The sequence below is a fragment of the Sturnus vulgaris genome, chromosome 17, assembly GCF_052056855.1.
Source record: "Sturnus vulgaris isolate bStuVul1 chromosome 17, bStuVul1.hap1, whole genome shotgun sequence".
NCBI lineage: Eukaryota > Metazoa > Chordata > Aves > Passeriformes > Sturnidae > Sturnus > Sturnus vulgaris.
In genome coordinates this window covers 500938-516172 of record NC_142259.1, presented here as the reverse complement: position 1 = coordinate 516172, position 15235 = coordinate 500938, and the positions used below count along the sequence as shown (strand labels likewise).

Genomic DNA, 15235 nt, shown 5'->3' with positions numbered 1-15235 from the left:
ACCTCTGCAATTTGGCTGCAAAATTTGCTTCAAAACTAACTAGATCCAGAGATTGCTCCTATACAAGATTTGAGAGCTCAGAAAGCTGTTGCTAGACTTTACTGTTGAGAAATAAATCTGGTCCAGGTAATTCGGCCTGCAAAAACTGCAGATTGAGGTGCAGATTGAAATGGAGATTGAGCTCTGGGTGGGAGCCATGAGCTGCCAACCTCTGGTTAACAAAGGGCACAAAGACAGGCCCAGGTGACAACACTGAGAAATGCTGGAGACAGGGTAGTGGATGAACACAGGGAGGGGACAGAAGCCAAAGACTCACGAGGAAGAGCTGTGACTTTGCTGTGCTTGGACTGTGAAGGTGTAAAAGCCCAGGGTTTCAAGGTCCCTCTCTGGAGCTGTTTCTGTGTTCCTGCGCTGTGAATAAATTGTTCTGTGGAATGAGACGTGAGACTCTGCTACAGGAAACCTGTTCTGTGTGAGTGCGGGGAATGCAGGGACACCTTTCGGCTCTTTTGAGACCCCCATTGTGGAAGGGCTTCGGTTCCAGCAGTGAGACTCTCTGACCTTTGGCACTGTGACTGCCGGGCGCTACAGAATGGTCAGAATGGGAAGCTTCCCTAACATTTACCTCCCATGGGCAGCCTATAACCTGCGCTTTAAACAGTGGGGAAGGATGCTTTTCCCATGGAAACACAATTACATAACTACTCTCTCGAGCGTGCCATTACCGGTTTGCTGCATGCCGGGGAAGGCTTTCGATGCTGTGGGGCAGCGCGGGGCGGCCCGCATGCCTCACGGCGCCATTCCGCCTGGCGCTTCCCGCGGAAGGGGCAGGGCCGCGCCGGCGGAAGCGGCGCCGGGGACTGATGGCGGCGCTGGCGCGGGCCCTGGTGAGTGAAGGGAGGAGGAAGGGAAGGAAGGAGGACAGACAGCGCTGGTGCTGAGGGGCGAGCGACGTGTGGAGCTGTCCCCGCGCCGCCCCTGTGGCAGCCTCCCCCCGCAGCCCCGTGAAGCGGAGGCTTCTCCTGCTTCCCGCCCCGTGGCCTCGCACCCGATGTCTGGCGAAGCAGCGGGGCGAGATTTCCCGCGGAGTTTGTGTTTGTAGAAGGGTTAGTGAGGGTTTGGAGCGTGTTTAGGGATGGGAACGGAGCTGAGGAAGGGGCTGGAGTACCAGGAGCGGCTGAGGTAGCTGGGAAAGGGGCTCAACCTGGAGAAAAGGAGGCTCAGGAGGTACCTTGTGGCTCTGCACAACTCCCTGACAGGAGGGGACAGCCGGGGGGCGGGGCGGGCTCTGCTCCCTGGGAACAAGGGACAGGGTGAGAGGAAACAGCTTCAAACTGTGCCAGAGGAGGTTCAGCTTGGACGTCAGGAGGAATTTCTTCACTGAAAGGGTGGTCAGGCATTGGAAGGGGCTACCCAGGCAGGCGGTGGAGTCACCATCCCTGGAAGATGTTTAAGGGACTCAGTACCGTAATTTAGTTGATGTAGTGACATTGGGGTCATAGGTTGAACTCGATGACCTCAGAGGTCTTTTCCAACCTAACTAATCCTGTAATTCTATTGTGTAAGGGTTTGGATTCCTGGTGGGGACTGGAGACACGTGTATGCCAGTGGGAATCCTCTGCTGGGCTCAATGTGTACCCTAAGGTGTGGGCATTGCCCTTATGGGACCTTCCCTTCTCACTCTGGAGCTGTTTGATAGCAAGGATAGTGTCAATATTCCAATTTCTGTGTTACTGGTCAGGCACTGGCACCACCACAGGGCAGTGGTGGAGTTACCATCTTTGGAAGTGTTCTAACACCATGTGGATGTGGCACTTGGTGACATAATTTAGTAATGAACCTGGCAGTGCTAGGTTAATGGTTGGAATTGATCATTTTAGAGGGCTTTTCCAGCCCTAGTGGTTTTGTGATTCAGACTGGAAGTGTTTGGGTTCCTGTGAAAGTTTGGGTTTCCAATGACTCCACTCCTTTTTTCTTTCCCATTCATGTGTGTTTTTTCTTTCTATTAGCCTTTGAAGCATCTGCAGCAGAGTTCCTCTTTTTAGCATATTGTCTAGAAAACGGAATTTTGTACCTGGGTATGATCTTCTATCATCACACAGAGTGGTCAGTGCTGCTAAGTGGGGACAGATTTCCCAGGAACAGGAAAGGCCTTTGGTACAGGGAAAATACACACTTATGAAATTAGTCTCCCACATGCTCCAGGCCAACGGCTTAGGGTGTGGTTTCCCCAAGCGTGGGGAGCCCTGCCCTTTCCAGTCTCAAGGTGAAAGCAGCCAAGCACAAACCTACCTGAGAGCAGCTGAAAGGCAGCGACCTTGAGTTCCTACTTTCTCCTCCCACTCCTGCCCTTTCTCTGTGCTTTGTCCCTGCTGTGCTGCGTGCCTTTTTCTTGGCCTCCATGATCCAAGTGCTGGAGCGACAGAACAGTGACAACAGTTCTGCAGCTTGAAAGCATTAAAGAGGCAATGGTCAGCAGACAGGGAGGGGGGAGCCAGGCATGAAGGGAGCAGGGAGAGCATTAGGGAAGCAGTGAGGCACCAGAAGGGCTCAGCTGTCTGTGGAGCTGCACCCCCAGGGTAGGGTTTGCAGTGAAAACTGCTTCTGAAGGGGAAGGATTTGCCTCCTGGGCTTACCTGTCCCTGGGCAGCTCCTCAGCCAGCTCCAGCCACTCTGTCATTGATGTGACAAAGTAAGCTGATTGGATTTTTCAGCCTGACCAGAAGGGTTTCTCTTTAGAGAGGAGATGATGTAGTTACCTGCCATTTTTGTGACCTGAAGTATTCTCAGGTTCAGCTCAAAAACTGCTCATCCTTGGCATTTCTCAGCACCTGTTTCTTCATTAGAGTTTAGTGGTTGGCTAATTGTATGAAAACGAGTCTTAAACTTTCTGTCTCTCTTCCTTCTACTGGAAATAAGGAAAATTTGTTTTTTGTCTGACTTCGAGCTCCTGGTGTGATACAGCCCTGACATTTCAGCTCTGCTCCTTGCTACTGGCATTATGGTAAATCTGGCTTTTGCCCAAGGTACCTTGATAAATAGCTAGTCTGCTACCTAAGACTTTCCTAAAGGTTGCCAAGAGGATTTAGAAGACTAGTCATATTCTTTCATAGCTGTTTTGACAGGGCAGCTGTCGGCAGACTATTCTTGGGTTATCCTATTCAGTTTAGGCTTGATACATTTTCTTCAGCCAAGGGGAGAAACAAAAGTAGCACTTATAATTTGAAAGGAAGACTGAGTTCTGCAAAGTGATACTGGCTTAGAGAAAGTTCCTTAGCTCCTCCCTGCTCTCTCCTGGTGTGTGTTTTCTTTATTACTACTGATTGTTTATCACATCTCAGTTTTTAAGTGTGTTTATGCTTATTTTTTGTTTTCATATGTCTCTGTCCAGTTTTGTCGCATTTGTGCATTTCAGCAGTTCTAAACCTCAGTATGTTCAAGCTCTAAGCCATATCCCAACCTGGGCATGTTAATGAGAAAAAGCCTCAAAAAAGTTCTGTCAAATCTTGGGATATTGTAGTAATTGTTTACAAAACCAGTTACTTCTTTCTCACTGAAGTGTTTCTTAAGCTGTTTGTGTCAGAACACTAGATTATCTCAAAAGTACTTTGTGGGACTCAGCTGAAATGTTTTTTTGGATAGAAATGTATCATTTTCATAATTTCACTTGCTGATGGTGATGTTACATCCAAAGATCAGAAGCCTGAGTAGTCTTGCTACAGCAGAAGTAGGAAGGTGTAGTAGCAGTGAATACTAACCACATTTGTCGTGGGGCAGCATCTCTCCCTTTGCAGTTTTTAATACCTCAAATAAATTCCCTTAATAGATTCAAAGTGCAGCTCTGGGAGGAGTCGAGGGACAGCCTGCAAGGGACTGCAGTTGAGGGACTGCAGTGACTGTGCAGGTCACAGAAGGGGAACACGAGCTCAGGTTGGTTTGTGTTGGTTCCTCTTATCTCTGAGCAGATCTGCTGCTCTCCTCGTTGTCCTTTCACTGGGCACCACCAGGGACAGTCTGACTGCCCACCCCACCAGGTATTAATACAAATTGATAAGATTTCCCTGAAGTCTTTTTTTTCTGGAAACTAATCCTCTCCTCATACGTTGGGTGCTTCAGTCTCTTAGTCATCTTTGTGGCCAACCAGAAATGAAGCTATTTTTATTAGAAATGGCATCTCCATCCTAGTAAGATATACATTATTTCCAGTATAAATGTAGTGCATGTTTGAAGGAGGAAAATATTGTACTAACCTGAATATTGCAGAAAGTGAAAGGTGCAAAGAAAGTGCAGGCAAAAAAAGCCCCACCTCTTCTTTGTATTGCTGATATTTTCATGACAGAAAGTAATTATCTTCACTGAAATTTATTGGGACAATATGTGTTTTTGGAATACGAAAATTCTTAGCTGTGCCTGAGTAAAGTAAGAGAAAGAGGCATAAAAGCTGAGTTGGAGGAAGGCTTTTTAGAGCTTACTCAGTCAATTGAAGAACGCTTCTTAAGCATTTGAATTTATTGTATAGACAGAGAAGTTGTGGTGTGGTTTTATGATGTAGACAGCCCACCATTTCCTTCCATTCATCTGTTTCTGCCATCAGACTTGGGTTGGATACTTGTACTAGAAGGCAAAATATTTTCATATCAAAATTTATGCTCTTGTCAAGCACAAGTTGGGAATTGAATCTGAGGATTGTTAGAATCGTGGAATATCCTGAGATGGAAGGGACCCACGAGGATCATTGAGTCCAATGCCCGCCCCTTAACAGTCACCCCAACAATCCCACCCTGTGCCTGAGAGTGGTGTCCAAACACTCCTGAAGCTCTGGCAGCCTCAGGTCCATGCCCATTCCCTGGGGGGGCTGGGCAGTGTCCAGCACCCTCTGGGGGAAGAACCTTTCCCTGAGATCCAACCTAAATCCTTCTCCCCGCCCCCCTGACACAGCTCCATTTTGTTCTTATTGTATGAATGAATAAATCCTGTGGAAGCAGAGGGACAGTTAAACTACTTCTGCATATTTGTGTCTTTTTCTTCATTGCTCATCTTCTCGTTGCAGAGCTGCCAGACTGGAGTAACCCAGTGGGTAGCAGGGTGCAGTGGATTGCTACAGACTGCTGCAGTCCCGGGCCGCTGTCAGCAGATGCTCTGCAGTATTTTCCAGGTGAGACATCAGAGCATGTTGAAGTGTGTGAAAAATGGAACGATCTTAAATTACCAAGAAAAACTAATAAAGTAGCTTCCAAAAGTGATGTCATCACTGTGTATTGTGGGAGTACCAAGGTAACTCTAGAGCTCTCTGCCGCTGCAAGAGTGAGGTCCCACTCTTGTTGCATGCCCAGGTGTGTCTTTTAATAGATCCAAATGATCTATTGTGAGAAGATTAAATGCAGAAGTCCAAATGGAGGTGTTACTTTTCCAACAAGCTATTACAAGCCAGTCATGTTTGCATGCTGTTTCCAGCATTTTATTTTAGAGAACACTTTATTTTATAGAATATCTCTGCTGTACAGTGGCCTTGGACTTCCTAGTACTGATGGATGTTTACCTTGCACAGCACATGTAGTGTTCCAGTGGAAGCTTTGCAGTTTGACTCACAGTTGTGAGACAGCCAGCATAGTGCCAGAGTGTGTCTGTCCAGAGTAAATCAACTACAGCATCATGTAATAGCAGTTAATGATAAAGGGGTGAAAAATGTGTAGAAAATGGGAATAGATGCCAACCCTACAATTAAAGCATCCGTTCACACCAGTAGCACATGATGTTGGGACTAGAGGTGGAAATGAGTTGTGAAGTTTAATGAAGTTGGGCTTACTCTACATACAGTACACATCTAGAGATGACTGCTCTGAACAGCATATTTATTTTGTCTGAATTAATTGATAAATAAAGTACTACTAAGTTGGGTGTGCTGGGAGGCTGTGGGAGTGTTCTGTTCAATGTGCAGCTTCTTTCCTGGGGAGCCCACTTGCTCCTGCTTGAGAGTTTTCTTTGTTGTGCAGTAGCTCTGTGATTGAAATCATGTGCTCTGAAGTCATAGGGGCTGTAGTGGTAGTTTTTACACTGCAATTTGTGTTTTCTCAAGTCCTGGCCACAAAAGCAAGTATAAAGTTGTAGATAAAAATAGCTGTTTGTCTGGTAAGTCTGAAAAAACAATTATTCTTTATAAAGAGACAAACCCCATAAAGAAGTAGTGTGAGAGTCAAAGCAGAGAGCCTGTGGCTTTTGAGTGCAGTGTTCTGCCAGTCCATTCTATTAGTACATATATGGAACACTGGAAAATGTGGTGTAGAGCATTAAATATTGACAGCTATTTTGTTTGCAGCAGTTGTTATAATAAATTTGTGCTTTTTGTGATACAGAGTTTTTCAGGATTAGCTAGAATTAATTGACTTGGAAGCAAACTACGGGTGACTGATGTCAAGTTAAGTCAGTGGTCTCTTAATTTTTTTTCTTTTCTTTTGTTATTTCTTCTAGAGACAGAAGGCTGGCCCCTTCCAACTCTCTAAATTCTGCGGTGGATTGATTCAAGCCAATGGAGCCATCACACAGCAAAACAGATCCTTTTACAATAGGAATAAGGTGAGAAGAGTTGGGTAGTTCTATTGTTGGAAGGCACATGTGCTAGGGATTCTACAGAGAGGCAAAACGCTTCTCAGAACACATAGGAGAGCGTTCAGCTTCTCTCAAAGATGTGAACAATGGGTCTGGTAATTTGAGAAGGAGTTCTGTTCCTTTCCAGAAAATGAAGGGCTGGCATAGGAAGGTGCAGTTACAGTTGGGTTATCAGGGTGAAGGTTCCATTCCATGAAGGCTCCATGAGGGCTTCCTTCCAGTGAGGAAAGAAATTAAGTCAAAGTGTTGGGGGCAGATGTTCCTTCCACACATATTAGAAATGACAAGATGTTTTCTGATTCTTTAGTAATGTGTGGTGACAGTTTTGCTATCTTCTGAACACTAAAAATTGTCATGCAGTCTACTAATAACAGCTAATTATGGTGTAATAATTTACTGTTCGTCTGTACTGTTTTATTAATTCGTGGTATGTGTCTTGTACATGTATTGTCTTTTGTCTTGGAGTAGAAGTTTTCTGAGGCATGAATCAACTCCGTAAGATCAGTTTGCCACTTAAACCAAGGATGTTAGCATCTCTCAACTAAAAAATCCCCTGATGCTGCTTTTGTTAATCAGTGTGAAGAATATGGCAAAATGGAACGCATGTATGAGAAATGAGGGGACAGAAGGAAAAAGGGTTAGAGACTCATGGGTAAAACATTAATGAAAACAATAAACCCTGTTTGCTATCTAGCTAATAGTGCATTTTGCTGGTGTGGAGTTAGAGGCACATACTAAGAAGGATTTTAAATTTATTATTTTGACATGGGTAGAAAAAATGAAATAAAACTTAAGTGTGCAGGGGAAGAAACCCTGCCTGATAAACTAAACATTTTGCAGACAGAGATTGAAGCATAGACAAAGGGGTTGCACAATTTATCATGGCCACAGCTAAAGTTATAATCCAAACTCCCAAACACGGTGCATGCCCCTAATCTCCATTCCTGCATGCACTTCCCTGAGACTTGCAGCACTTGCAGAGCAGATCTGGGAGAGCAGTGGGTAACAAGATAGTAGGTCAAACAAACCAGGAGTGCCATGAAGGTCTTCATGGCAAGACTCAAGGTTTGCTTTTGGTGTATTGGAAAGGGCAAGGGGAGGGGTACAAGGGTTGAAAGATGGATGAGGAAATTTCCCAGTTAAAACAGGCATGATGTAAGAAGCCAGACAGGATTTATGACCAGAGGGGAAGCAGTTTACAACACTGTAAGTTTGAGGTGAGTTTTTGGACTGCAACTTCATTATTTTGAATAGAGAAGTACTTACTCATCTTTGGAATGTGAACTTGACTGTGCAGTCCTGGTGGGAAAGTGGTTTGGAATTAATGGTGAGCTCCAGATGTTTCATTTTATGTTTGGTGTCAAAATTGAAGTAATTGTTTTGTTAAGCGCTGCATTTCAGGTATTGAACAGGAAAGGCAGCCTGAGGTAGGCTTATGTCCCTTGCACAGCTCTTGATGGGCTCGTTTTGAGTGAGTTATAAAATATATTTTTAAAGTTTTCTCTCCCTCCCTCTCTCTCTTTGTGTTGGGGTTTTAGCCCAGCTGGCAACCAAGCACCACACAGCTTCCCCCCTCCTCACCCCAGTGTTTCCTAGTGTTTCAGATGCCTATAGGATTGTTTAATTGCATTTGGCTGCAGTCCTGGCCTTTGCAGGGTGAGCTTCAGGGCTCTATCCATAGGTTGAACCAAGCACTCTCTGCTTAAATCCCTTCAACATCTCCTGAGCTAGTCCAGGCTGCCTTGCAGAAGAATGGAGCAAGAAACCTGGCATTTCGTAGAAAAACCTACTTGTTGGTTAGCCATTGTTTTAGTGATGAGCTAACAACAGATGAATTGAGATAATTTTGGTTTTGAACTTTCTCTGCATTATGAAAATCCTGTACAGAGGGAGACTTCATATGCATTTATAGATAAGAGGCATGTAGAGAAGTTCTGCCTGGGTTCACTGGAGTTCTATGTTATTTGAATTCCTGGGGAGGAGATGAATGTTGATTTAGTGAGTGTTGCAGTGGTTATTGGACACAAGTTCTGCCTTGAGCAGCTCCTATCATTGCCTGGCTGGAAGGGGCTTATGAATTTTTGATGGAAGGTTAGGAGCCCTTTGTAGTGTAGCAGAGAGTATTGCATTGCATAATCCTGAAGAGAAGGTACTAAAAATTGGTTTAAATACCCACATACGTGTCACTGGAATCACTGGGTGCATCACGTGTGGCAGAGGGTGGGATGTGCAGACCTTGGTAAGAAGGGACGTGGTGAACAAGTTCGATGATCAGCATTTAGAGGAGGAACTGAGTATCACAGGAGATCCTGGACAGTGTTACACTGTCTGGGTGGTTGACAGATATTAGAATGGTGGTAGGTGTGTTTCTCCCCATGAATTGTTAGAAAACCGGTATAATCACGGACAAAGGCCCTGAAACTAATTAAAGTTACAAAGTGGTATGTGTATTCACTGGCGGGTGGCACGGGAGTCATCTCTGAAAGGTGTGACCACTCCAAGCAAGGTTCTTTGCCATCTATTTATTCCCCAAAATCTTACATACAATACATATACATAACCCCAGCACCTCCCATCCCCGTCCAATATTAAAATGAGCCCATTAGTCCTTCACACGTCTGCAATTCTTTTCTTGAATTGGGTCGGTGGTCTCGAAATGAGTCAGTGGTCTTGAAGGATGAAGTCAAGAAAGTCTTCATCAGGTCTCAGTGACCCTCTGGCACTATCCAAGACCCTGTGCTTCATGATTAACAGTTTACTTATTTTACATTCTTCTATAAGTAAGTTCATAATAACAGATAATTATACCAATTAGCTCTAGCTTAAGCATCTAGTAATCATTCCCCATTTACCTGCCTAACTTACATCTTGGTCATGGAAACTACTTCTACCCTTAGCAAAAATCTTAACTCTTTAAAACCATGATTCACCCATTTACCTGAATGCTGGGCATGGCAGGATTCAAGCCACTGGCAGCCATCCATTGGCAGTGCACAAGTGCAGAGTGTTTTATCTCAAATGCTCAGACTTGTGTGTGGATATACACAGGGATAGATTCTGTCTCAGAGCTATAGTTTTTTGTCACCTTTAGAGTTGTTTTTTAATTAAGTATAGCAACTTGTGCAGAGTATGGATCTCTATTTTAATCTGTATCTGAATATGTATTTACTTACAATTCATGCCATTTAAAAAACTACTGTATTAATGCTAGGAAGTCTATAGAGAATGACAAGAAAGGGGAAAAACTTTCAGTATGAGAATAGCCTTTTCAAGGACACTTCTAAACTAAGGAGTATGTATCCTGGCCTATAAAAGTAATAAAAGTTACTGAAAAGTAGGATAGGAAATGATTGTTTGCAGGTTCTTACAGGAAAATTTGGAGCATCCAAGGATCATAGAAAAGTTTGGGTTGGAAGGGACTTTTAAAGGTCATCTAGTCCAAATTACAAGGTTGGATTTAAAAAAGGCTCAAGGGATTTTTTAACGTAATTAAACTGTGAAACCCAACATACCACAACTTTGTGTTACTGAGGTTAAATAGTTTCAAACTCCTCTGGTTGGAGCTGACAAAAAAATGAATGGATACATTTTCTTGTGCAGGAAAGTCTGTCAAAAGCTGGACGGGTACATCCCAGAAGGCTGAGGTGGTGTGTGCTGTATTTCTCTGCTTTTGTGTAATCCCCAAGGGTCTTCTTCTGATCCTTGCTGGAGTTGGCATTCTGGTCTCATTACTTCTGCAGGTTATAATGGTTCTCTGTAAAGCTGTATTTTCTCAAGTGTATGAAGGAGATTCATGTGCAATAGATAGTTTAAAAGTAATTTGTTGATAGCAAAAAGTCTATACTGCATACTTAATTCATGGAAATTATTTGTTGGAGTACTAGTGGTTATTACAGCTGGCTGATGGCTGCTGCTGGAGTGCTTAGAGGCAGAATGCCATAAAGTTTTCTTACCAGTTGTGCTGCTTTGGGCTGGGGCAGAGTGAATTTTCTTCTTAGTAGCTGATACGGGCTGTGGTTTGTATTTGTGCTGGACACAGCCCTGATAACCCAGACATGTTTTAGTTACTAAGAAAGGCTGACACAAGGTCGAGGCCTTTCCTGCTCCTCACCCCACCAGTGGAGTAGCTGGGGGTGCACAAGGAGTTGCAAGGACACAGCGGGGACACAGTGGGGACAGCTGATCCCAACTGACTCCAAAGACAGTCCAGACCATCCAACATCATTCTCACATATAAAGCTTGGGAAGAAAGAGGAAATGGGGGACATTGGTGTGATATTACTCTGATGGAGCTCTGCTGTCCTGGGGATGCCTTAGCACCTGCCTGCCCTGGGGAAGCAGGGAATTAATTTCTCCTTTGGCTTTGCTTCTGTCTGTGGCTTTTGTTTATTAATTAAACTGCCCTTATCTCAACCCCTGAATTTTCTCACTTTTGCCCTCCCAGTTCTCTCCCCTGTCCCCACCTGTCCACTGGGCTTAAGCCACGGCATAAACCCAGGGGTGTTTAAAGTGTGTGGTAAGTCTGGAAGAGAACGTTTATCTTCATGTTAGCAGACACTGCAAATCATTGCTGACTAAGTACTTTGCTGATCTGGGTTTTCTGCAAGTAGTCTGTGGATTAACTGTAAGGGGAATAACAGTCTGGGGGAGCTCTTTGGCAAGAATGGTGGTTTCATGTATCTTCATTGGTTTTAAACCAGAGCTGATTGGTTTGTATAATGTATAATTACTGTAGAATGCCTGTGAGAGGGAATGTGAAAGGTTAGTTTTATCTACTCTTTCTGTGATTTGTTTGCTCATTTTATCTGCAAAAGACTTAAGCTCAAGTAAAGACTCCTAGAATGAATATGGGTGTGTAGGGATAGGAGCCGTATTTTGGAAAGCAGTTTTCTGTAACTATTTGAATGTGAGCTTCCAATGGATGTTGTTATCACAATGGTTATGTAATGTCTGTATTCATAAACAGAGGAATTGGACATATGAAAACCAGTGGAATATTTTCAGGGGACACCTAAAGAGTGTTTTGTTTTGTTGAACAAAGGAAGCAAGCAAAAAATCCTTTAAATTCTCTGTTAAATTTATAAGTTTGCTAACTAAAATGTGTCAGATTTAATTGCTGGGACTGAAATATATGCTATTTCAATTTTACAGCATCTTTCTGCAAAAGATTCCTTGCAGCCATCTGAAGAAAAAGTGGGTGCTTTTACAAGGATAATAGAAGCAATGGGGTTCACAGGACCACTCAAGTACAGCAGATGGGTAAAGCAGTAATTTAATAATTCTTTTGGTTGTTTGATAGTTCTAAAAAGCAGACCGAAAATACCCCACTTTTTTTTCTTATGATAGGAACAGTACTTAATGGAAAAGTTTTAAAGTAAATTCTTGTTTTCTGATGTAAGGGATTAATAATCCAGATCTTGAACCTCCATTATGTATTGCCATCATTGACATATGCAACAATACCATATTTGACTTGTAGAGTCTAAATCCTTCTTGAATTTCTTCAGATATCTGATTTTTACTTCATTTGTGAACCAAAGAACAGTGTAAGAGCCTTTACCAGGAGGGTCTGCTGAGTAGTCAGTGGCGAGATATGGTGTGGCTGCTATTCAGATCACTATTCAGTGGTAGTTGACTAGGGCAAAGTCACAAATAGGTCCTTCTCTTTCTTCTTTTCTTTTTAAATAGCCCTTTCATAAAATGGTTGTTAACACTGACTAAGTGAGAGCAGCTCAGTGAGAGATGCTTTTGGTTCCTTGTGTGGAAGAAAAAGATGAAATTCGTAACTCCTTTTCTCAGAGCTAAGGAAGAGTACAAAAGAATGAGAGGAAAAGGCAGCTTGAAAGAAGGACTGAGCCCAATTATGTCAAAATTAAAACCAGTTATTTGAATAAAAAGATTAAAAATAATAGAAGTTTTAAGGTGCTTTGAATAGCTGCAAGGCAGAGTGCACCTCTTCAGAGACTGATATGAAAATGCTGCTGATTGCATACTGCTCCTCAGAAAGTGTAAAGCAAAGATTAATGACTTGTAACAGGCTTAGTTATTTTGGTTAAAATCAGTTGCTTTAATCAGGTGATGCTAAACCTCTTGAGAAGTGTAGTTTCTTTCCCATGTGCTTGTGTACATATTGTTGTAATAAAGATTCTTGTTAGCTCTAAGTGTTGATTTCAGAATTCTCCTTAATTGCTGTTCTTTATTGCCTGCTTTTGGCTGAGGACCTGGGTTGGGAGAGAGTTATTTTGTGGTTAGGGCCCAAGAGACCCGAGTTAATTTTTGGCCTTGCCCGTGCTCCCTAAGAGATATTTGGGAAGTTTCTTAATATTTCTCTCGCTTTTTTCTGTTTTATTCTCCCTTCCCCCACATTTCTTCTACACCCTGAAACTTCCATGGTTAAATTTCATCAGTTTCTCCTTTGTTACCTGCATTTTTTAAGGTCTGGATTGTGGGGACTGTTTTTTACAATATGTTTTTAATGTCTAGTAATGCCTGCTCTGGGGCAGTGGCTCTCACCAGGGAGATCTCTGCTCACAGGCCAGGCAGTGTTTCCGTTAAAAGGGAAACCTTCAGAACTTCTGTAAGCCATGTAAATCATTTTACTTCAAGAAGTTTAGATATATGCTTGATTTTTGACAGAAGCCTGAGATTACTGAATAAGAAAAATAATGGGCTTCTGTGTTTCCTCAGCAATCAGTTGCAACTTCTTTACTTTCCTTTTGGTTGGATATGGATCGTTGTGACGCACACAGAGAGAGAGAAACAAGCACACCTGACTCCAAGTTGAGTGAACAGGAAAAGAGACTTTTACTTACATGACGTGACTATTTATGGAAATCTGTAACAATGACCGTGGATTGGACAGTGATGAAGAAACCTCTGACTCCAGTAGCTCATTACAATGTCCATCCATCCTCTCTTCCTCCAGAGAGGAATGCGAACAATCCTTATTTACAAGAATAGTATGAGAAAGTGTAACAGGAATGTATCAACATCAGAAGGCTAAAACTCCAGGGCAACAGTTGGAGGAGACACAATTAATTACATTGATTTGAACTGTCGTTTAGCAGGCAGGATGCTCATCCCTGCAGTATGGTGAGCACTGAGATGATCACTGGTATATGTCACTAGAAAAAACAAAAAAACAAACCAGAGCAATCCAAACCCAGTGCTATTTCTCTTTAAGATTTTTGCTATTAGTTATTGTGCTCTTTGAAGCTTCAGCACGTGTGTTTGTGTTCTAGATGATGCACTGGAAGTGTTTTGGGTACAATAGCAGGCCAGGAACAAAATGAGAAATGCCAAAGCACCCAAGAGTACCTCATGTTGTTCGTCATTTGGGATTCCTTTCTCACTTTTATAGTCTGTCAAGTGTCACGTTTCTAGGGAAAAAGCAACTATTTTTAGGACATCTGGTATGTGACTTCTTTAATATTAAAAACTTAAATTACACAAAACACTCTTAGTGGTATACATCACTTAAATTTGTTGGAGGAAACCAGGAATTGTGAATTGAGGTCTTCAGAGATGCTGTAAGGAAAGCCATTTAATTTATATTTTCTGTAATTATACCAAGTATTTTAACACACTAGATTTGGAAGGATATCCAGGAAGACATTTTCTTTTTTTTTTTTCCTTTGAGACAGAATTGATTATACTCATGCCATTATTGGGAGATCTAATAGTTTAATGTGCTCCTGAAAAATCTCAAGTGATGGTGATTCTCAAAAGAAGTGTTTTCAGAAAGTGGCAGTGTGTGGAACAAAGTGTTCACCAGCCCTGGTGATGAATACTTCAAGTGTTGTCTCTTTTTGTTTAGAAGATCAAGGTGGCAGCGCTGCGCATGTACACGTGCTGTGTGGAAAAAACTGACTACGAGGAATTCTTTAACAGTAAGTGGTGAACTTTTGGTATTTGAACTGCTGCCCTGGTAAGAGAACATTCAATGGAATTATGGCACTGGATATATTTGTGCTGATAAATGCAACAACAAAAAGACTTGCCAGACCCTGCCAGAGCATAGTCAGCTGGAAGGGGACTGTACTGCAGCATTCCCTTAAGCTCTGGAGCAACAGGGGTACAAGGGCAGAGTCTGGAGTATGGCATTGTTGCATTTTCCCTGCTGCAGTGGGGAACAGGAACAGGAGTGGGATGGGTACAACTTGGAATATCCTGGATTTCAAAGGATATTGCCATTTTTTATTACTGGGGTGGGATAAACTAAGAATCCAAATACCTTTTCCCTTTTTATGGTGGTCAGATGATCTCTGTGTCCTACCCTGTGCCATCCCCAGTATGACTGGAGTGTAGGTAAGGGAATCACCACCATCCACTAATGCACAACTTTTTTATGATACAAGGTCAGTTAGATCACAGGAAGCATTTGTCTGTCTCTATCATGGCTGGGGCAGGTTTGGGTACCACTGAAGAGACTTTCTACCTTTATTTTCTGGCCCTGACAGCATTAAATCAGGACACATCTCTTGACTGGGTAGAGAGTATGACTAGAACAGAGATACAAGTCCCTCCAATAAGTATGTAGGTGTATTAATGGCTTGGATTGGGATGGGTTTTTTTTATGTTATACACAGCGTTTTTCATCTATTAGCTAAAAAATCTGTTGTAGCTTTGA

At 42.8% G+C, this 15235-nt stretch overlaps 1 protein-coding gene across 2 annotated transcripts in view; it reads left to right on the top strand.

The window, feature by feature from the left end:
• The first annotated feature begins 827 nt into the window (after positions 1–827).
• UQCC1 (ubiquinol-cytochrome c reductase complex assembly factor 1) overlaps positions 828–15235 on the top strand; it is a 47294-nt gene continuing 32886 nt past the window's right edge. Inside the window, exons 1-5 of one of the 2 annotated variants that reach the window (XM_014886230.2) lie at positions 828–887; positions 5051–5155; positions 6469–6573; positions 11758–11865; positions 14423–14495. In XM_014886230.2, coding sequence (XP_014741716.1) covers positions 864–887; positions 5051–5155; positions 6469–6573; positions 11758–11865; positions 14423–14495 — 415 coding nt within the window. In that variant the 5' untranslated portion in view covers positions 828–863. The remainder of the gene's footprint in view (positions 888–5050; positions 5156–6468; positions 6574–11757; positions 11866–14422; positions 14496–15235) is intronic. The other variant, XM_014886231.2, reaches the window with a different exon arrangement.